Source organism: Fukomys damarensis, unplaced genomic scaffold (genome assembly GCF_012274545.1).
Source record: "Fukomys damarensis isolate Sample0158 unplaced genomic scaffold, DMR_v1.0_HiC HiC_scaffold_17, whole genome shotgun sequence".
NCBI lineage: Eukaryota > Metazoa > Chordata > Mammalia > Rodentia > Bathyergidae > Fukomys > Fukomys damarensis.
Window position 1 is genome coordinate 59,231,653 of NW_022900929.1, and position 23,441 is coordinate 59,255,093.

At 36.9% G+C, this 23,441-nt stretch overlaps 1 protein-coding gene across 1 annotated transcript in view; it reads right to left on the reverse strand.

Moving 5' to 3' along the window:
- Nucleotides 1-23,441, reverse strand: part of Slc25a21 (solute carrier family 25 member 21) — a 474,275-nt gene that overhangs the window by 129,673 nt on the left and 321,161 nt on the right. Inside the window, exon 3 of the mRNA XM_010632665.3 lies at nt 3,534-3,617. Within this exon, the coding sequence (XP_010630967.2) occupies nt 3,534-3,617 (84 nt within the window). The remainder of the gene's footprint in view (nt 1-3,533; nt 3,618-23,441) is intronic.

Consider the following 23,441-nt stretch of genomic DNA (forward strand, 5'->3'; position numbering starts at 1 on the left):
ACAAACGTGCAAAGATTATATTAAAAATATTTATCACACTGTTATTTATAATAGCAAAAATCTGAAAACATTAAGATTTCCCTAAGGAATTAATTTAATAAATTGCAGCATATAGATAGATAAATAATGTTAAGGATATATTAGCTTGGAAAGATATTCATGATGTAGGTTTAATTAAAATAAATGATTAGCCAGGGATTTAGCTCAGTGGTTCTGGTGCCTGCCTCGCAACCGAGTTCAATCCCCAGTACCAAATAAATAAATAAATAAAATAAAAATAAATGATTAGTAAAATAGTGTTTACAGTATAATCTGGCAAAAGCCAATTAATTATAGTGGGTCAAGCTGATAGGGATTTGAGGCCCAGCTCCTCTACTTACAAATATGTAAAATTTACTAACTTCTCCACATTTTTAAAATTTCTGTTCAACTGGAGTGGAACCTAACTTGCAGAATTAGAAGGAGAATTCCAAGAACAGAATAGATTCATATGTAATAATACATAATCTATTATACACAGTAGATATACATTATACATAAGAGATTATGTATTATTGTATATTATATAACAGATAATAAGTAATGGATGTATAATATATATCATTTATCATTACTGTCAAATGTTTCAATAGTTATTGTCAACCAATTCTCATAAAAATAATTTTGAATACAAATATATCACATATAATATGATAATATACAACAGAAAATTGTACTTCATAGTCTTGAAGTGAATATACACATCCAAGTCAATTTTAGCTTGCGTAAACAAAACGTTCTATTTACCTGATCTAGTACAGGGGCTACAACCACTGGGCCGTGCGCCAGTGTAGGTTTGTGGTCTGTCAGGAGATGGGCTGCACGGCAAGAGGGATGTGGCAGGCGAGCCAGTGAAACCTCATCGGTACATACAGTCTCTGCTCCTCACTCATACTACGGCCTGCGCTCCACCTCCTGTCAGAAGAGTAGTGGCTTTAGCTTCTCATAGGAGCATGAACTCTACTGCATAAACTGCACGAGAAGGATTTAGATTGCACGATCTTAATGAAATTCTCATTCCTGATGACCAGAGGTGGGGCTAAAGCTGAGATGCTAGCAACGAAGAGAGGTCACAAAGAGATCAATGTTATCAGAAGGGTTTGACAGCAAAGAAATCATAATATTATGGCTGTAATTGATATAAAAACTCTATCAGTGATAGAGTACTACCAGACATACTCAGCTGCCTCGTCTTTGACAAAGGAACCAACCATCCTCAGTGGAGGAAATATAGCCTCTTCAATAAACTGTTCTGGAAAAACTGGATTTCAACCTGCCAAAGATTAAAACTAAACCCCCATCTTTCACCATGAGCTAAACTAAAATCAAAGTGGATTAAAGATCTAAATATTAAAACAGAAGCACTAAACTTGTTGGAAGATAAGTTAGGTAGAATTCTCGAAGACATTGGCATAGGAAAAGACTTCATGAACAAATCCTTTGTAGCATGGGAACTAGCACATAGAATCAACAACTGGGATCTCATCTTTTTAAAAAAGCTTCTTCACTGCAAGAGAAATCACCAACAGAGCTAAGAGACAACCCACAGTGTTGGAAAAATTTTTTTACCAACTGTTCCTCAGACAAAGGTCTACTCTCTAGAATACACAAAGAACTCAAAAAAGTCAGACCTCCCCCCAAATATAAAGACCTGATTCAAAAATGAGCATCTGAAATGAACAGACATTTCTCAAACAAGTCAAAGCAGCAAATAAACACATGAAAAAATGTTCAACATCACTGTCATTCAAGAGATGCAGATGAAAACAACACTGAGATTCCACCTCATCCCAGAAAGAATGACTGCTATCAAGAAATCAAGCAATAACAAATGCTGGAGGGGTTGTGGGGAGAAAGGAACCCTTCTTCATTGTTGGTGGGAGTGCAGACTGGTGCAACCACTGTGGAAATCAGTATAGAGATACCTCAAAGAACTAGGATTAGAGGTCCAATTTGACCCAGTTACCCCTCTGCTGGGTATCTTTCCAAAAGAATCATATGACAGTGACATATGTGGCAGTTTGTAATAGCTAAAACTTGGAAACAGTCCAATTACCCATCAACTGGATACTGGAGACTGGATAAAGAAGATGTCATTTTTCTATAAAACGGAATACTACTCAGCCATAAAGAATGAGAAACTAGAGACATTTATTGGTAAATGGATGCATATTGAGGCCATAGTCAAGTGAAATAAATAGGACTCATGTGTAAATATTGAATAATTTCTCTGGTGTGAAAAACTAAAAGTGTAAGTAAGGATCAAACTGTATAATTGATAATGTGAAATAGGAAGAAAAGGGCTAAAGGAATAGGGGAAGTGGGAACAGTAGGGAAAAGAAAGAAGGGAAAAGAGAAAATATGACAAATGAAAAGATTTTAAAAGTCTTTGTAAATAGGGAAGGATGGAGGGGGTGAAGGGAAGGCAGGGGAATGGGGAAAAAAATAACCAAGATACATCATGTAAAGGTACAAGATCCCAATGATGAATGTAACTATATTGTATACTTAAAATGTACCAATGAACTTAATAGAAAAAAATCTCTATCAGCAAGTGGCCAGTAACAAGCTGCATCTGGTAGCAGGTTTTATAGTGGCAAATAGGGTGGTGTATTTCAATTGCACCGTTGAGTCTGGTGCAGGCTTTAAGTCAGAATCTGACACTTAATTTAGTCTGTGCAGGGTGCACTGATTATTTAATTTACTACTTCTGTCAGTGCCTCATTCTTGCACAACACACTTGTCTCAGTCACAAGCTAACTCTAGCCGAAACAAATAAAACCCAAAAATAACCAGAGAGCTTCTTTGAAAAGGGGGAAAGACCAAATGATGACACAGTGGCAGAATCTAAGACTGGGAACAAAAAGAAAGCTACATTTAAAAGAGTACCAACAGTCCTCGGCATTATGGTAATTATTTCACTATATACCACAACATAATAACAATAGAAATAAAGTGTTCAATAAATATCGTGTGCTGGAATCTCCTCTTTCTCACCCACCCCAGTGCATGGAAAAAGTGTCTTCCACAAAACCAGTCCCACCAAGGCTGGGGACCACTGATTTAATAGATATGATAATGAATTTGATGCACCAGCTTTTGACACAGATTTGATTGCATATTAATAAACCAATAGGCAAACAAGGAAGCTTTTGGGGATTATTTTTGAGAACAAAACAAAGAACTGTCAAGTTTAGGTGGCCTTCATTATAAGAACTTTAAAAACCCTTAGTGATATAAATTAGAAACTGTCCTTTAGTCATTAAGCAAGATAACAATAACCTTTTCTGTGGCAGTTTCTATTACATTAATATTCAGTTTTTAATCATGTCAGGAAAAATATAACAAAGTAGGAAAGCCTCCTTTAAAGTATGCTTTCCCAATAAACATAGGAAAATAAACCACTGAAAATGAGAAAATAGGTTTTGCAGAAATATATTAACATGCCTCGCAGCATAGGTTCTATATATATATATATTAAAAAAAATACATACCCTTCTGTTCGAAAAATCATTCGAAAGCTGTCTCCCAAGCTTTTATAACTGTTTGGATCAGCTGTACTTCTCTGAATCTGGAACCTAGAAATAAAAAACAAACACAAAAAAGTCCAAGTTAAAGATTTTGCAAAGCGATTTTTCCCACTTTTCAGCCTTAGAAATTCATATTTTCAGATTAATCTGATTCTCATCTTTACTATAGATTTTATTGATTTGAGTATCTTATATAATCTTTGCCTTATTTCTGTAGAATTTAATAGAAACTCTGTATAATAGAAACTATAGAAAAGGATTCTTTTTTCATCTGCTACTTAGGCAGATGAATCCTGAGGCACTTACATTTTTTTGTTTTGTGAAAAGCATACACAGATGTCCTATATTAACATATAATTCAAAATCTAAAGATGTGTGTGAAACAAATATGTAGCTCTAAGTCTTATCTTAATTGGTATGTCTCAGTGATGATTTAATATACAGGTAAAAAGTACTGAGCAGCTAACATGGCCTTCCATGGATCCTGATGTGAATTTGGAATTAATTCTGGCAGGCAGGTGCCTGCAGTTGGAGTGAGAACTGAGATTGTATGTTGGGGTCATTTTACTATGCGGTGTATTATGTTGTTCAATTAAAAATTTTCTTCCTCCTCTTCCTCCTGCTCTTCCTTCTCCTCTCTCTTCTTTTTGAGTATGAACATTTATCTCAGAACTCTCACCTTGCAAATGTGGATGCTTCTAGGACCAGGTTTTTATTTTTTATTGTGAATTTGCCCTAAGGTTTGTATCTGAAGAGACTGATAACAAGTACCCTCATTTCTCCCCAACCCCAGTTGTTCGCCATTCTTTAGTTTATTTTGTCAGCTTACTCTTTTGGGTTTCCTTATTCTTATTCCAATTCTGATTTAAGGACCTTCTCTCTCTTCTGTTTCCCACCACAATTTCACTTGTTTCTTTAAAAAAAGAAATAACTTTTCACAATTGCTGCCAATACTATTTATTTCACGATGTTTTTCATATTATTGGCTTCATGATATGAACACAACAAAGAATAATGTACTTTAGATGCTCTCGGCCTCAGGGAAGTATGCTGAAGAATGATACACATCACAGAGAAAAGCGACTGAAGCCATTGGGCAAATTAATGGAATGATTCATCAAAGGCAAGAAGTGAAGCTGGAATCACGTTTGGTTTTACAAAGTGGAAAGCTGCTAAAAGTTTCTGGGCAGGAGAGTATCTGTTCAGGAATGTGGGAGGTGAATTTCTGAGCACAGTTCCTGGCACATGCAAATCCCTAAATAAATATTAGCTGGTGAGATGGGGTAGAGTTGTGAGTACAGGGTGAGAACAACTACGAAGGCATCACAAATGAAAACAATATAAATGAAGAAAAGGGGCACATGTTAGGTGGACATTTTTCTCTTAAATAAAATTTGTTGTTGATATATTCAGCATGTTCTTTTGATCTTTCACACAGCAAGTAATTTTCCACAACCCTATACCTACAATTGCCAAACTTTAAAGTGTCATAAATGCTCATCTTTAGAAAGTTGGATTTTTTGGTAAAATTTCCACCTATATTGGATCAGTTTAGATTAATTATACTCCTAAATTTAAACTGCACAGAGATTATAAGAAGGTCATATTCAGAATAGCAAACTCATTTAAATTGTTTTGGATCTAAAGACAATTTGGGTAGAAGACTCAGTGAAAGGTTCTTTCTAGCCTAAGAACAAGAGCTGATGGTCAGGTAGATGTATCATACTTGGATATTTTTGTTCTATAGCATCATATAGATGAGATAACTTGGTACTCTGAATACAAAAGAACTAACACCAAACAGAAAATAATACTATGGGAGGACTAGTTGGAGGTTTGTGCAAATATATCTAAAAAATATAGAACAATTTTCAAAATATGACTGGTTTTAGTTCAAATAAAGTAACTCCATTTCTGCAGTTACATATTTATAACCTATATTCATTGCTGAGTATTAAACACTTTCTCAAATCTAGTTAGGAAATCCAAGACTTTTCTCTAATTATTCTTTTTAAGAAAGTTATTTAAAATAGTCTCATACATTAGAAAAGTTTTACACACACATAGATTTTTTTTTATAATACCTGTAACAATCTTTTGTTAATATATTTACTTCAAATTCCTTTCTAGATGCTTTTCTTCCAAATTAGGAAGTTTTTTTCTTGATGTGTGCCACATGATATAAGACACAATAGGTTTTATAAAATCCCAGGAGATTATGTCCACTGTGAAGCAGCATAAAAAAGAAATACAAGCAAAAGCAATTGTAAATATAAGGGAGAACATCCGAAATGTCAAGCAGCTTGGGCACCAGGGTTATCCAGGTGTTCAAGGGGATGGGGTTCACTGCTTTGCTCTGAGGCTTAGGGAGGGTTTCAGGAAGGGAAAGGGATTTGAGCTGGTCCTCCTGGGATTCAGAGAGGCAAAAAGAGCAAACCAAGATGAAACATTTCAGGTGGGAAAGGAACAAAGGCCAGTGAGGGAAGGCTGCCCTTTCTGATGAGGAACTGAGAAAAAGACTCTCCTTCACCACAGAGCCTGTCTATCCGTAGTTCCTCCAGAAAGACGTAGCACTTGGCTAAAGCCACAGGCTCGAGTGCTCAGGTTGGGTGAAGACTCAGCTGCTTAGCAGAGGCACTTGGCAGATAAAGCCAAAGGCCCCTATAGAACTTTCAACCTTTCCCTGCACATCAGCCCAGCACGTCAACTACCTCCAATGGCCATGTCACCGTTGTGCAGCCCCAGTCTTAGATGGGACTGTGAAGAGTCAGCAGGTGGACCAAACCAAAAACACTCTCATGTCTAGAAAGACGACCTTAACTCCTCTTTTTCCCTCTTTTTCGGCTGATATTAGAGACTTGAGATTTATCTAAGATGTCTGCAAGTTCCGGCAATACCCAGGCTTTCATAAACATGAATATAGAATATAGTTACTTTATAACTAACTAGCTAACTAGCCCAGCTACTGGGATTCTAGGTACTTCACTCCTTAATTATGGTTTCTTTCTGTTTTTAGACCCCCAAAATAATATTTCCAATCCATTATTTATTCAGTTAATATGAGTTGCCTGTCCATTTTAGACCTGGAAATAAAGGTAATCAGTGAGATCCTTAAGGAATGCTTCTTATAAAAGGTGAATGTCTGATGAGTGTTGCTGTATTCTTTATTAACCAGAGAGGTGACATCAAAATAGCTACATGAAAAGAGTTCACAAACGTCACTGGACGAGCAATACAAAAGGACAGACAGGCATGACAAACACTGATGCCTCAGTAAAGCCTCCCAAACAGTCCTTGCTGTGCTAAAGCAGCTGAAAGTGCCATTAAACAGGTGAAAGCAAGTAGTGTTTCTTCTATTGTGAATCTCATACATAGAATGTCTACATTTTGCAGAGCGACAAAGTATATGTAGCATGTAGTTCCATTCCACATGACTTATTCTGATCACAGAGTTATCAGTTCTTCTAAGGAATCTGTTTCAAGTAGATATAATTATAGTGCATTTCGGTCAATCATGGTAAAAGAGCAATTTTCTTCTTCCTTTCCACTACATTTCAGCAATTTAAAAGGTTTCTCTCCTGCACTGAAATTCTACATTAGTATTCTCCAAGCTGCAATCTGTGCTAACAAATTCTCTCTATGCTGAGGAGCCAGTTTTCCACTTATGTAATAAAACTCTTTGTAAAACTGCAAAGGCAAAGCCACACTCTTATGGATTGCATTCGAAAGAAAAGGATAGACCTCTCCATTGTCCTAATAACAGAGGCTTGAATCTCCATCTGGAATCACACATCTGGAATTTCTATCTGAGAGAGAAATTAAGGAAAGAATCCCTTTCACAATAGCATCCAAAAAAAAAAAAAGAAAGAAAGAAAGAAAGAAAGAAAGAAAGAAATATCTAGGAATCAATCTAATGAAGGAAGCAAAAGATCTCTCCATTGAGAACTATAACACTCTGAAAAAAGAGATTGAAGAAGATAGAAGAAAATGGAAATACATCCCTTGTTCCTGGGTAGGAAAAATCAATATAGGGAAAATGGCCATACTTCCAAAACTGCTATACAAATTCAGTGCAATCCTGATTGAAATCCCAACAGCATATTTCACAGAACTAAAGAAAACAATACAAAAACTCATTTGGAACCAGAAGAGACCTGGAATAGAAAAAGCCATTCTAGGCAACAGAGACATGGCAGCGGGTATCACAATCCCCAACTTGAAACTATACTACAAAGCCACTGTGATAAAACAGCATGATACTGACAAAGAAACAGATCAAAGAATCTGTGGAATAGATTAGAAGATGCACAAAGAACTCCTGGCTTACTCAGCTACCTCATCTTTGACAAAGGAGCCAAATATCCTCAGTGGAGGGAAAGATAGCCTATTTAATTAAGTGTGTTGGAAAAACTGGATCCAAATATCCTCAGTGGAGGGAAAGATAGCCTATTTAATTAAGTGTGTTGGAAAAACTAGATTTCAACTTGCCAAAGGTTAAAACTAGATCCCTATCTTTCACCATGCACTAAACTGAAATCCAAGTGGATAAAAGATCTAAATATTAAAACAGAAACACTAAACTTGTTGGAAGATAAGTAGAACTCTTGAAGACATGGGCATAGGAAAAGACTTTATGAAAAAATGCTCAGTAGCATGGGGAGTAGCACATAGAATCAACAACTGGGATCTCATCTTTTTAAAAAGCTTCTGGACTGCAAGAGAAATCACCAACAGAGCTAAGAGACAACCCATAATGTTGGGAAAAAATTTTTTTTTACCAACTGTTCCTCAGACAAAGGTCCACTATCTAGAATATATAAGGAACTAAAAAAAAAAAAAATCAGTCCCCACCAAATATAAAGACCTGATTCAAAAATGGGCATCTGAAAGGAACAGACATTTCTCAGACAAAGAAATAAAAGCAACAAACACACATATGAAAAAATGTTCAACAGCATTGATCATTTGAGTGATGCAGAAGAAAGGCTCTATGGTGAAGGAGAGTCTTTTTTCTCACCCCAGAAAGAATGGCTGCTATCAAGAAATCAAGCAATAACAAATGCTGGTGGGGTTGTAAGGAGAAAGGAACCCTTCTCCATTGTTGGTGGAAGTGCAGACTGGTGCAACCACTGTGGAAATCAATATGGAGATTCCTCAAACAACTACGATTAAAAGTCCCATTTGATCCAGATATCCCTTTGTGGGTATCTTTCCAAAAGAATTAAAAGAATCATACCACAGTGATATATGCTCACCCGTTTATAGCGGCACAGTTTGTAATAGCTAAAACCTGGAGACAGCCCAATTGCGCATCAACTTGAGACTGGAGACTGGATAAAGATGTGGTTTTCTATAAAATGGAATACTACTCAGCCATAAAGCATGAGAAACTAGAGACATTTATAGGTAATTGGATGCACATGAAGGACATACTCTTAAGAGAAATTAATAGGACACACATGTGTAAATACCATATAGTTGCTCTGGTATGATAAACTAAAAGTGTAAATACAGATCAAAATGTATAATTGAAATTGTTTTAAAGGAAGAAAAGGTCTAAAGGTATAGCGGAAGTGGGAGGGGTAGGGGAAAGGTAAGAAGGGAAAGAAAACATATGAAAAAAGGAAAAAAATTAAAACAAAGTCTTTGTAAATATGGAAGGGTGGAGGGGGTAGAAGAAGACTAGGGGGATGGGGAAAAAATAAGAACCAAGATATATCACGTAAAGGTACAAAATCCCAATGATGAATGTAACTATATTGTATACCTAAAATATACCAAAAAATGTGTGCAAGAAATACAATGGTTTTGCTGCTGTTAAAAACTTTATGACAAGGTAGTTTAAAATTCCAAAATGTCAAATTTAAGAAGTGCATTTATTTCCAAAGAACTGAAAATTTCAGAATATGTTTATATGAGTAAAATACACATAAATATAATTTATTTACTCACACTTTTATATGATTATGAAACTATGTATTTGTATCTTCATATGAATAGGTAGCAATTAGTAGCAAAAGGCCAGATTGGGGTAGGTGATGGGATTTGTCCTCAATTTATATTTGTATATCATTCCTCAGATTTTATATCAAATCATATGATTATTTGGTGTGCACTGGGGAGAGAACTGATAGAGATTTGGGGGATACCTTTGGGGGTCATTGCAAGCTATTCCTTTGGCATTTCCACCGATACTAAAAATACCAGTGCAGCTTTATTTCTGGTGTCCTGCGTCTCTAGGTCATTTCTCATTCAACAAAGTTTTGGGCTTTCTCTTGCCTCACCCTCTTCAACCCTGTTTTCAGAAAGCATCACATCAATCATTCATCTTTACTGTCCCTTTCACTTTCAAATTTTTCTGTCTAAGCTTTTCCTCTGTTAAAAGGATTTCAGGTATCAAAAAAGGAGGTGGCAAGTTTGGTTTCATTTAGGATAGAGATGCAAGGGTTTCTTACCACCAAAGACAACTCTGTTATGTTCACTCCCACCCCACCCCTCAGTGGAATTTTATGCAGCACAATACATTTGGTTACATCATAACCTCCCCCTTTATGCCCAAGGACATAGACAGGGCAGTTATGAAGCCAATATTGCCACTGACTCAGCATAAACTGGTAAGATATAATCTAATCCCTCTGCCTTTCTCCTCACTGGCAAAAGGGAACGCCAAACAGCAGAAGAGAATTTTATTTGGGAGGAAGAACAGCACTCAGAGTTAATATGTGAGTCTCTTAGCCTAAGAGAAAAAAAGACATTTCACTTTATTTTCTAAATCCCTCAAGTTCCACATTTTATAAGGGTGAGAGGCTGCTAACAAAAGTTGTACATTGATAGCAAGTGGTGATGAACGTAATGGAACTCCCTGCAGAGATCTTTGTAAATGTGCCATGAACAAAGATTATTAGTAATTACCATAATATTACCCACGCTCCTTAATAAACACTTGAGAAGCCCACTAATGAATCAGAGATTAACAGACCAAAGGTTTGCAATTACAGAACACATTAAAAGGATAACTGTAGGAAGATTAAATAAAGAGCTCAGCTCACTCTAATTAGCCCATCTTACCGAAGTAAGATGTTATTCCTACAGAGCTTGTTTGCTTTCTCAGGATTGAATGAGCTTGGCCAAAGTCAGACTGAACACGCAAAGACATGTTTGAGGTTTTGAAATTACCTCACCAACTTTGGGAAAAGGCCCTAGAAAGCACAGCATTGAAATTAAAAAAAAAAAAAAATCCCACCATGTATCTATGTTTCCTGTGCTCTGAAAAATGAACTCCCAACAAAAAATAACCTCTTTCTCTGAAAGGATAACCCATGGGCTTCTATGTTTATCATCCCAGCAGAAATAATACATAAGATGGTAGGGGGTGAGGGTATTGATTTTGAAGACATTATTTCAGTTTTCTTTCAGAAGTACTGGGGGAAAGGGTTCTTTCTAACACTTCTCTGTGCCCATGGCTTTACTGTTCCCATATTAAGTACCTGATGAGAGTAAAGGGATATTTTTAAAAAGTCAGTTATGCAATATTTTTACTTCAGAATAAACTGCAATAATAATCCACATAGTTTTGACTTGGTACTGATAAGTCACACATGTGCAAATACCAAATAGTTTCTCTGGTGTGAAAAACTATAATACTATATAAGATCCTAATGATATAATTGACAATGTGAAATAGGAAGAAAAGGGCTAGAGGTGTAGGGAAAGTGGGAAGAGTAGGGGAAAGGTAATGAGTGAAAAGAAAAAAATATGAGAAAATAAAAAAATGGAAATGAAGTATTTGTAAATGAGGAGGGGAGGAGGGGGTGACAGGAGGGCAGGAACAAGGGGAAAAAATGAGAACCAAGACCTGTCATGTGAAGGTACAAGATCCCCATGATGAATGTAACTGTACTGTATTCCTAAAATGTACCAATAAACTCAATGAGAGGGGAAAAAAAAAGCATAAGAGGCCTTCAGTTATGTTGGAAGGGTGAGGCTTACGATTCTCCACATGCATTTCTCCTGAACTTTTACAGAGATCCCCATCTACAAAAGTACAAAGATAAGGGTTTGGGGGACCCACAGATGAATAATATACACACCCTGCCCTTCGGAAAGAAAGAAGTAATTGAGGGACAGGGAAATGTTAGTAACTAGCACTAAACAAGACAGAATGCATGTGCTAAGCAGAGTTCCTGGGAGCTTGTTTCACTTGTGATTCCAACATTATCTCTGCTTCCTGGATTCACAGTCTAGGCTGGACAACAATTAATACTCTAAAATAATGCTAAGAAGTCCACCCAGGCTATAGAGTTGGCTCTGCTCAAGCACTGACTACCAAATGAAGTCCAAAAGCTGTGGTCATACATGTTTGGCTGCATAACAAATTATTCTAAAAATTTCCCAAAAGAAAGTTATTTTTCTTTACTGTTGTTTAGTCATTTCCCTCTTTAAAAAAGAAAATAGAAACCTACACTAGGCTAATATTAAGATGTCTTCTGCCTATTTAAATTCAGTGTGTCTTGAATAGGTGTCAGTGGGCTGGTCTATGATGAAGTTTATCATTTATAATACTGTTAAGGAGACCAATAAATTTGTCTATGTTATTATAATATTGTTTATAATTTGAAGAAATATGTAATCTGGAGTGCTCAATCAGCTTAGATAGTTACTACAGATAAAGTGACAACATCTTGGCAAGTCCCCCTAACAAGGAAAATCTTCCGTGCCATGTAATTTTGAACATGTTTTTAAACAGAGCTTCAAAAATGTTATCTCCCTGAAATATCAGATCAACTCAGATAGGGTGATTATATTTTAAGTAATTTCCTCTGATCCTAGACACATCTAACTGCAGTTCCTTTCACAAGTGAAGGAGATTTAAAGGCTGCTATTCCACAACTGTACATTTTACAATTCACACTTTAACAATACATTTGAATAGTCTATAAATGGTTCATCACTTGCCAACCACATATTGTTATAATAAACATTTACTTACATGTCTCTCATTACTGTGGGGAAATAGTTGTAGTTTTGTACATTTTATGCTGTTACAAGACAGATGATGTTTCTAGTATTTAGAATCTACACAAAAATTGATATTGTAAAATGAATTATGATAAGAGAGTTTATCTTACCATCTGGCACAAGTTCTTCCAGTTGTTTATGTTACTTATGGGATAATAACTAAGTACACTAACAATATAATTCTAAAATTTATTTTAATGACAACATGCTAGTTAACAAGTAAATGATCATTAGCGATTACAACCTAAATCTAATAATGTTAAACCACAAGTAATAAAATAGACTAATTAGCATAGCTGTATAATTTAAATGCTCCAAGCATAAACTGGTCTCAATTAAACAAAAGCTTGACTAGCATGACTTTCAATTATTTGGCTTTATAAGATACATGTCACATAAAATGATGCTTAATATCAGGCTATAGTGCTGCCAATCTTTGAACATAACATATATGGACACATACATATAGTTAATCAACTTCATATTTAATGCCAACAAATGGCCTCACACTCTCACATTCCTACCTATATTCTCCAAAGTACACTGACATTAGCAAGGTTAATTAGCAGAAAACAAACGTACTTGGGAAATGAAAGACAAATCAAAGACAAATGAAACCTTCTATTAAGGTAAAGAGAACAGAACTACATCAAATCCCATAAATATTTCACTGGCCATAGTCAAAACAACTCTAGTGTCTCCAAAATAAGTACAGTTTCAAAAATTCTGACCACTCCATAAAAAGGTACCTTTTCTCTTTCTCTCTGTGATCTCCCCCACATACATCCTTGGGTTGACAAGTTTCTCTAGCCCTCACCAATAGTCTCTAGTGTCTGGTGAACAGAGAACCACCATTCTTACCTGCTGAATCTCACTCGTTGGGAAGTTCTTAGATTCTAGCCCCGCTAAAGATTTCAAGAACAGGGAATTCCAGTGTGGCCAAATCCGCCAGAACCCACTCACTGGCTATGGGAACTGAGCCACTTCACAGAAACTAATTATGTAGCATGAGTTGGGGCCCCAGAGAGGGAGAACAGTGGAGACTGTGGAGTGTCTGAGAGATTATTCAATTTTATTTTAATGGGTCACATATGCTTGTTGTACGGTTTATTTAGCACTGATAAGGATGCTTATCAATAACACCAAAAAAAGAAAATTAAAACTGAGTGATTTATTTGCATTCATAAGCATAAAAACTCATGCTACAAAGAAATTTGAGGACTGAAGTTAATAAATTTGGCTAAAAAGGAAGAAAATACGCTTATGTTTATCATAGTTGAGGAAAATTTCAAGGAAGCTTTATTTTTATGTCAAAATTGACCTTATAAGTCACCAAGATTTGGATCAATATCTATCAGTTTCAAATGAGGACAGTTTTCAAAAGTACATCATAGGTGGATAGGACCCAAATGTGACAAAGAAATAGGAATCACGTGCTAACTTGTATATCATTTTTAACATTAAGAGCATTATATACTTCGTCATCCTAGGGTGTCCTGTAATTTCAGCTTTTTAAAATCCTGTACTTGTAATTTCCTTATAGAGTTATAATCCTTGGAAAATAAAAAAAGAAAAATTATCAGCTTAGAGGTAGAAAAATATCAGACTAAAGGAAATAGGTTTCCCTAGAGTCTCTCAGTTGTACTATACATTCATCTGTAGTTCAGTGAATGACCAGTAAAATTGTTTCTCTGAACCCAAGCCTATTATTTAGGAAAAATGGGATATTGTTACCTGAACATCACCCAACTGACATTAATATTTACTGCTAGAGCCTTAAACAAGGTCAGCTTTCAATTAACTGTGCCTACTGGGTGCCTCGGGAGCACTGTGAGCGCCAATATTAATGAAATCTGTAATTTTCTTTGATTCTCCTGCTCAACCCCTCTCTTTTTCTCAAATAAATTCTTTCAATAATGAATATTCCATTGTGTTATGAACTCACGCTCCAAAGAGCCCCAGTGGAAGGGTGGGGTTTCAGCATTATCATCAAATAACATGTTAAAAATTATTTTAAAAATAACTTAGTACACTAGCAACAAAAGTGATGCCTGAATTAATCCCACCCAGGAGCAGGACTAACCTGTCCATAGGACTCTTATAGGAAACTATACTTTACTAATTAACCAAATGTTTAATAAGAGACAGCTAATAATTTTGACACTATTACAGGCAGGTACTTTGGCAGGTGGCAAACCACTACAAGGCAGTTCAAGTCATTTAATTTTATAAAACGCTGTCCTGACTGCAACTTTTACATATGGGTAACTTGGCATTTTAAGGCATAATTAGCTCTTTAAAATAATTCGATTTCTACAAATTAAGATCTAGATAATTGGGTATTGGGGGAACCTACTTTCCCTAAAATATCAAAAGCTAAACATAAGGTAATCATTTGAAATGGGGCCCGAGAAAGAAATCCACAGTGAACAAATACATTAGGGTTAAACGTCGCCCTTCAGAATTTGCTGGGATTAGTGCGGGTTGTATCTAATAAAGGGGCATCCCTCATTCTCATTCTGCTAATCATCACAAAATCTAGGTAGGGAGACTGGACTTAAACTCAGGTTTCAGTCTCTCACTCCAAAAATAGCAGCTTATTATTGAGTTTAAAAGAGCAAAAAGTGTAAACATAATTCATGCTAAATAAAATTCACGAGTGCCCACATTGCAATGGACATTCAGGTGCTAAACTCTGCTACACTGTGACATTGACATTCTCAGAAGTTTGCCTTCCAATAGAGGACAAATCTATAGCAGGGCTGGGGATTTAGCTCAGTGGCACTGCTCCTGCCTTGCAAGTGCAAGGTCTGAGTTCCATCCCTGGTACAAAAAGAAAAAAAATGTATAGCATTAAAACATTCATAACAGACAGGGCTTCCCACATCTGTGCTATTTTTGCATGTCTCCATGAATGGCAAAGAATCCTCTGCAGCACTGCCAGAGTGAGTGGGGTCCTTTTAAATGAAATTACCTCTGCTGGGTTGACAGGCTTGGATAGGCCAGTTCCTCCACCAAAGTCCTCACACGGTGTTTTCCTGGTTCTTTTCCTGTGAATAGTCTGGTCTACCTTCTCCCTTATTGCTAGGCCATGAGTTATTTCTTGCACATCAGTGTGTCTATCTTTAACTACTTTCTCTGATTTCTTCCTCTCTCAGCCTTTCTCTCTGCATTGTGCTTTAATTCCTCCTTTGTGCTTTAATTCACCACTTAAGACCAGCAGTGGGCTAAGGACCAGAGAACTTGGCTTTGTCATGTCTCTTAGTGAGGGCCCAAGGAGCTATACTATGAGTCGAATTTCTGAACATTAGTGCCTGGACTTTGCAACATCTATTTTGGCTATTTAGATACCCTGCTCGCGTGTGTTTCGTTTCTCAGTTCCGCACCAAAGAGTTGAGTTTCTGAGATAAGTGGCCTCTGGCTGAGTTGGAACTTTCCCTGAGAATGTTCTGCGGAGAGAGGAGGAAGAGCCAGTACCACATTTTCCTCTAGAGTCTCTGCCTATGAGTTTGGCTGTGGTTATGAGTGGGGGCATTCAGAGATAACACCTCAGGGTGGCACAGCCTCCCCTCCTAGTAGGAGGAGGGTCCTGCGGATCTGTGCTTCTCTCCCTTCTGGATTCCTCCAGAGGAATTAATACAGTGGTTTAATACAGTGTTTAATACAGAGGTTTAATACAGTGTTCTGTGGCTCCGAGATGACGCACAAGAACTAATTTATAACTCAGAATGAGGATGAGGATGAAGATGAGGACACAAAGCAGAGCTGACGCCAGCCTTAACAACTCCTTTTTCATCCCGTTCCCCTGTGTCTGGTGGATTCTATTTCTGTAAATAAAATGTGCCTTCCACAGTGTTTTGTGTTTTTTTCCACTTCTCCATTATGGACTGTGCGGCGAGTGTCTGTTATTTAGACTCTCATAGCTGTATGTTTAGTTTCACAATTTGAGGAAGAAAAGGAAAATGTCTGTTGAAAAACCTGTATTTTCAGAATTCAGCCCAAATCTCTGTAGTTTTCTGGTGGTATTGCCCTAACCTTTTTGGTGGGAGGAAAGAGAAAGAAAGCAAAAAGGAAAAAGAAAAACCACCACAAATGATTCTGCCTCTCAGTACAAATGCTTTTGGAACTGCTAAGCCCACACTTACTCATGAGCGTTAGGTCAAATTCTGGCAAAAGCAGAGGGACAGCTGCTACTCCGTACTTTGAAATCGCCTTTTAAAAATCTTGATATAATTTATAGGATAGTTGGCAGACATTCCCTATTTTTCTCATTTTCTTGAATGTAGACAACTTCCGAAATAAAGCAAGGGAAGAAATGAATATTTTCAACAGTGAAGTCAGTATATTCACAACTTTATGTGATGCCAACAAATTTTCTGCAATGAAGAGTGTTCGAATCAAATATTTCTGGTAGTATTACATGTGTCAGGTTGAGCTGCTAGCTAGGAAGGGAATTAAAAAGTTATAAAAAACAACATGTTTCGCATGATAAGCAAACACAATTTTTGTTGATAACTTTAATAAATTGTAAAAATTTAAATAAATGAATAAATATTAAAAAATTCTCTGCAACTTCTAATCCATGCAATTTTGGCTGGAAAAACTGAGGTGTTTTTTCTTTTCAGCTTTAATTGAGATTATTGGTACATTTTAGGGATACAGTACAGTTACATTCATTGTTGGGATCTTGTACCTTTACATGACAGGTCTTGGTTCTCATTTTTTCCCCTTGTCCCTGCCCTCCCTTAACCCCCTCCTCCCCTCCCCATCTACAACCACTTAATTTCCATCTTTTCTTTATCTTTTTTTTTCTTTTCCCTTATTACCCTCCCCCATCCATCCCACCTTCCCTACACCTTTAGCTCCTTTCTTCCCATTTCACAATGTCAGTAATCTCATTAGGATCTTATGTATTATTGCAATTTATTCACACCAGAGAAACTATTTGGTATTTACATGTGTGACTTATTTATTTCACTTAGGAGTATATCTTCAATATGTATCCATTTTCCTATGAATGAATCTATTTTCTCATTCTTTATGTCTGAGTAGTATTCAATTTTATAGAAAAACCACATCTTCTTTATCCAGTTTCCAACTGATGGGCAAATGGGCTGTTTCCAAGTGTTAGCTATTACAAACTGTGCCACTATTAACATGGGTGTGCATACTTCACTGTGATATGATTCTTTTAGTTCTTTTGGAAAGATACCCAGCAGAGGGATGGCTGGGTCAAATGGAACCTGCAGTCCAAGCTCTTTGAGGTATCTCCATATTGATTTCCATAGTGGTTGCACCAGTCTGCACTCCCACCAACAATGGAGAAGGGTTCCTTTCTCCCCACAACCCCGCCAACATTTGTTGTTGTGTGATTTCTTGATAGCAGCCATTCTTTGCGGGGTGAGATGGAATCTCAGTGTTGTTTTCATCTGCATCTCTCGAATGACCAGTGATGTGGAACATTTTTTTCATATATTTACTTTCTGCTTTTACTTGTTTGTCTGAGAAATGTCTGTTCATTTCAGATGCCCATTTTTGAGTCAGGTCATTATATTTGGGGGGGGCTGCTTGTTTTGAGTTCTTTATATATTCTAGATAATAGTCCTTTGTCTGAGGAGCAGCTGGTAAAAATTTTTTCCCACATTGTAGGTTGTCTCTTAGTTCTGCTGATGGTTTCTTTTGCAGTACATCTTTTTAATAAGATGAGATCCCAGTTGTTGATTCTTTCTGTTAATTCCCGTGCTACTGAGGATTTGTTCATAAAGTCTTTTTCTATGCCAATGTCTTCCAGAGTTCTGCCTAACTTACCTTCCAGCAAGTTAAATGTTTCTGTTTTAATATTTAGATCTTTAATCCACTTGGATTTTAATTTAGTGCATGGTGAAAGATAAGGGTGCAGTTTTAATCTGTGGCAGGTTGAAATCCAGTTTTTCCAACACCATTTATTAAAGAGGCTATCTTTCCTCCACTGAGGATGTTCAGCTCCTTTGTCAAAGATGAGGTAGCTGAGACATCTGGATTTGTTTTTGTGTCTTCCAGTCTGTTCCACTGATTCCTCAGGCCTGTTTCTTTGCCGGTACCATGATGTTTTATCACCGTGGCTTTGTAGTATAGTTTCAAATTGGGAATTGTTATACCCACTGCCATGCATCTGTTGCCTAGGATGGCTTTTGGTATTCTAGGTCTCTTATGGTTCCAAATGAATTTTTGGATTCTTTTTTCTAGTTCTGTGAAATATAGTGTTGGAATTTTAATTGGCATTGCCTTGAATCTGTATAGCAGTTTTGGTAGTATGGCCATTTTCACTATGTTGATTCTTCCTACCCAGGAGCAGGGGATATCTTTCCATTTTCTTATATCCTCTTCAATTTCTTTTTGCAGAGTGGTATAGTCAGTGTAGAGATCTTTTGCTTCTTTTGTTAGATTGATTCCTAAATACTTCATTTTTTTGGATGCTATTGTAAAAGGAATTTTTTCCTTTATTTCTCTCTCAGCGAGTCTGTTATTTGTGTATAAGAAGGCTATTGATTTTTGGGTGTTCAACTTGTATCCAGCTACTCTACTGAATCTGTCAATTAAGAATAGAAGTCTTTTGGTGGAGTTTTTGGGGTCTTCATTGTAGAGTATCATCATATCATCAGCAAATAATGGCAGTTTAATTGCTTTGATTTCTTTCTCTTGTCTAATTGCTGTGGCTAATGTTTCCAGAACTATATCGAAGAGGAGTGGTGATAGTGGGAATTCTTGTTCCTGATTTTAACGTGAAGGTTTTCAATTTTTGGCCATTTAATATGATTTTAGCTGTTGGTTTTTCATAGATAGCCTTTATTAAGTTGAGGTATAGACCATCTATCACAATTTTTTGCAGGGTTTTTATCATGAATGGGTGTTTAATTTTATCAAATGCTTTTTCTGCATCTATTGAGAGGATCATATGGTTTTTTTTCCTTGACTTTGTTAATATAATGTATTACATTTATTGACTTTCATATGTTGAACCACCCTTGCATCCCTGCAATGAATCTGACTTGATCAGGATGGATGATCTTCTTAATAATCCTCTGTATTCTGTTTGCTAGTATCTTATTAAGGATTTTTGCATCTATATTCATTAAAGAGATTGGCCTGTAGTTCTCTTTTTTAGTTTCATCTTTCCCTGGTTTGGGAATCAAAGTGATACTTGCTTCGAGGAATGAATTTGGAAGTATAGCTTCCCTTTCAATTTCATTGAAAAGTTTTTAGAGTAATGGCAGTAGTTCTTCTCTAAATGTCTTGTAAAATTCAGCAGTGAATCCATCAGGGCCTGGGCTTTTCTTTGTTGGTAAATTTTTAATTACATTTTCAATTTCACTCACTGTAATTGGGGTGTTTAAAATGTTTTTATCTTCTTTGTTCAACTTTAGTAATTCATAAGTATCTAAAAATCTGTCCATTTATTCTGTGTTTTCCATTTTATTTGAGTACAGTTTCTCAAAATAGGTATTCGTGATCTTCTGGATTTCTTTTGGATGTGTTGTGACTTTGCCTTTTTCATTCCTGATTGCACGGATCTTTGCCTTTTCTTTCCTTTTTTTGATAAGATTAGCAAAGGGTTTGTCAATTTTATTTATTCTTTCAGAAAACCAGCTCTTTGTTTCATTTATTTTTTTGTATGTTTTCTTAGTTTCCATTGCCTTGATTTCTGCTCGGATCTTTATAATTTCCTCTCTTGTTCGAGCTTTAGGTTTTTCTTGCTCTTATTTTTCTAGAAGTCTAAGATTCATCATTAGGTTGTTTATTTGAGCCCGCTCTGTTTTCCTAGTGTGGGCATTCAATGTTGTGAATTTTCCTCATAGAACTGCTTTCATTGTGTCCCATAGATTCCTATATGTTGTACTGGCATTTTCATTTATTTGTGAAAACTGTCTAATTTCTTCTTTAATTTCCTCTGCAATCCATTGATTGTTTAGGAGAGTGTTGTTCAGTTTCCATGTGCTTGTGAAATCCCTACAGTTTCTTGTGCTATTGATCTCCAGCTTGATTGCACTATGATCTGATAATATACAGGGGATGACTTCAATTCTTTTGCATTTATTCAGACCTGTTCTGTGAGCCAATATGTGGTCTATCTTGGAGAATGATCCATGTGCAGCCAAAAAGAATGTATATTCTGATTTTGTGGGGTGGAATACTCTGTAGGCATCTATTAAGTCCATGTGTTCCAAAGCTTGGTTCAGTTCTATTATTTCATTGTTGATTTTCTGCCTAGATGATCTGTCAATTTGTGATAGTGGGGTATTTAAATCCCCCACTAAAATTGTATCAGTGCTTATTTGTTTTTTCATGTTACTTAATATTTGTTTTATTTAGTTGGGGGCATTTATATTTGGTGCATATATGTTTATGATTGTCATCTCTTCCTATTGAATTGTTCCCTTTACAAGGATGTAGTGGCCTTCTTTGTCTCTCTTAATGAGTTTTGGTTTGAAATTTGATTTGCAAATAAGATTGCTACCCTGCTTTTTTCTGGGCTCCTGTGGCATGGAGAATTGTTTTCCATCCTTTCACTTTCAGTCTATGGGCTTCCTTTTGCACTAGGTGTGTTTCTTGTATACAACATATTGTTGGATTTTGCTTCTTAATCCATTCTGCCAGTCTATTTCTCTTGATTGGTGAATTGAGGCCATTAACATTGATGGTTATAACTGATATGTTCTGACTTATTATTGTCATGTTATTGTCCTTTTGTTGACTTTTTAACTTTTTCTCCCCTCTCCTTTTAGTTTTTTGTCTTGCCTATTTGATTTGCTCTGTTGGGCCTCATGGTATTGTGACCTTTAGTGTCCTTTTCTAGGATATTTTTAGAATTCCTTGCAGTGCTGGTTTGGTGTTCATGAAATTTCTCAGGTGTTCTTTGTCGTGGAAGTATCTTATTTCCTCATCTATTTTGAAAGTTTTGCAGTGTACATCAAAAAACTGAGGTTTTTAAGAAGAAGTTCACCACAGGTAAGGATACAATGGATAATGGAGGGTAGCATAATTACACCTTCAAATATGATATTGCAAATATTTTTGAACAGCAAATTTAAAACTGCTAGGATTCTGAAAGCATAATTAGATGACTTTTTTGGGGTTATAATGTGACTCCTGATCCTAAGTGAATATGGTTTTGCAGAGTTTCAGGTGCTAGAAATAACACATCCTAAGGTCACTCACAGGAAGAGGGGGGTGGCTGTGACAGAGATGGCAGGTGACCAGCAGAGTAAGGTCTTCCTGGAAATGGACCACGATATGGAAATCCGCTGGGGACAATAGCAGAAGTGATCAGCCGCCCACTAGACCTCCCAGCTCTGTTTTTGATGTGCAGAGTCCATGCTAGGCAACACCTACCACTCCAGCCAGCACAGCTGCAGCTTTCTATACCCAGGTATGCATCATGGGACTAGCTCTTTTGATGGGATTAAGCACAAGGGATGTGTATCACTTCCAGACTGAGGTTTTTAATAAGTGGTGGTGTTTTTTATTCTCTCTCCTGTTTTACCTGTAAGATGTACCTTACCTCAAGATGGTGTCTCTTGCAAGTTGGAAGAGGAGGGCTCTAAAGCACTCATGAGTTAAGTCATAAGATGGAAGAAGCTTGTATCCCTAAGTCACACACCAAGGACAAAACCTCCTACCATCCAGGCATACCTGCACTGGGCCAGATGATTGAATCAAATCACTGAAATTGGAGAATGTACTTGTTCCTGCAGTAGGTTGGCACTGACACAGGGCTCCACACTGTGCACTTTATACCCTCTTTACGGATTGGTTCCTCTGGCCACCACTCATGATTCTGGTTCCCTCAGCACTGAATTTGGTATAAAATGATACAAACTAATGGCCCACCACTAGCTCATTTTTTGGCTACAGTATGTTTGAAATATTTTTGCTTTGCCCCTCCAGATCCACTTTCCACCCCTTTGATTTAAATTTCCACCCTTGATTTGAATTGATTACTTTAAAAGACTACTTGTTTGTCATCCAGTTGGATTTGGTCATTGAGGAATCCTGACAGGTAACAGGAGGGAGGAAAAAGAATGAGGAGGGGATATTTATGTGTCTGGTGCCTTCTTGTGAGACTTCCTCAGCTTGCTGTCTCTGTCAACAGAAGTTCTCTGCTCCTATCTTCATAGCTTTCACCTTTGAAGTTTCAATCACCTTTCCCTTCTCACATGCCTTTGAGCCTAGTAGTAATGACAGCTTTAAGCTCCTGCTGCTCCTCCCACCTCCTGCTCGCCCCAGGATCCTGAGTTACTCCTTGTGGTTTCTTTACACCCTGCCCACACCTTTGTAATTAATCTATATATAAACCCTCTTCAAATTATCCTGATGTGGGAGTCCCATCTGCTTCCTGTTGGTTCTCTCACTACAAAGCTATGTCATAGTTAAAATTCTGCAGGGCCTTTTTGGAGCTGTCCCAGGGTCAGCTTGCTAACACTGGATTGCTTAGCAGCATCCAGGGGACAGAGTGACAGTGCAGATGTGGTCATCAAACACATCTCTTCAGTGAGGCCATGAATGAGGGTGGCACCTCGCCAAGAAGAAGACACACACAGACACCTTAAAACAGGTGATCAGATAGTATACCTTCCTATCTTCCAGCAAACATTTCCCTACTTCTTTTCATTCCTCTTCGGCCATATGCTTGTGGTTTGCTGTTGGAATTTTTCTTTATTGATTGCTTCACCACTGAGAGAGGGGACTGGTTTTTCACAGGAATGTGTATCCCCAGTAGTGCATGGTCTTAGGGAAACACCATCTACAATTCCAGCCTTTACAGTGAAATATGGGAACATTCAAATATACAAAAAAAAAAAAAAAAAAAAAAGCATA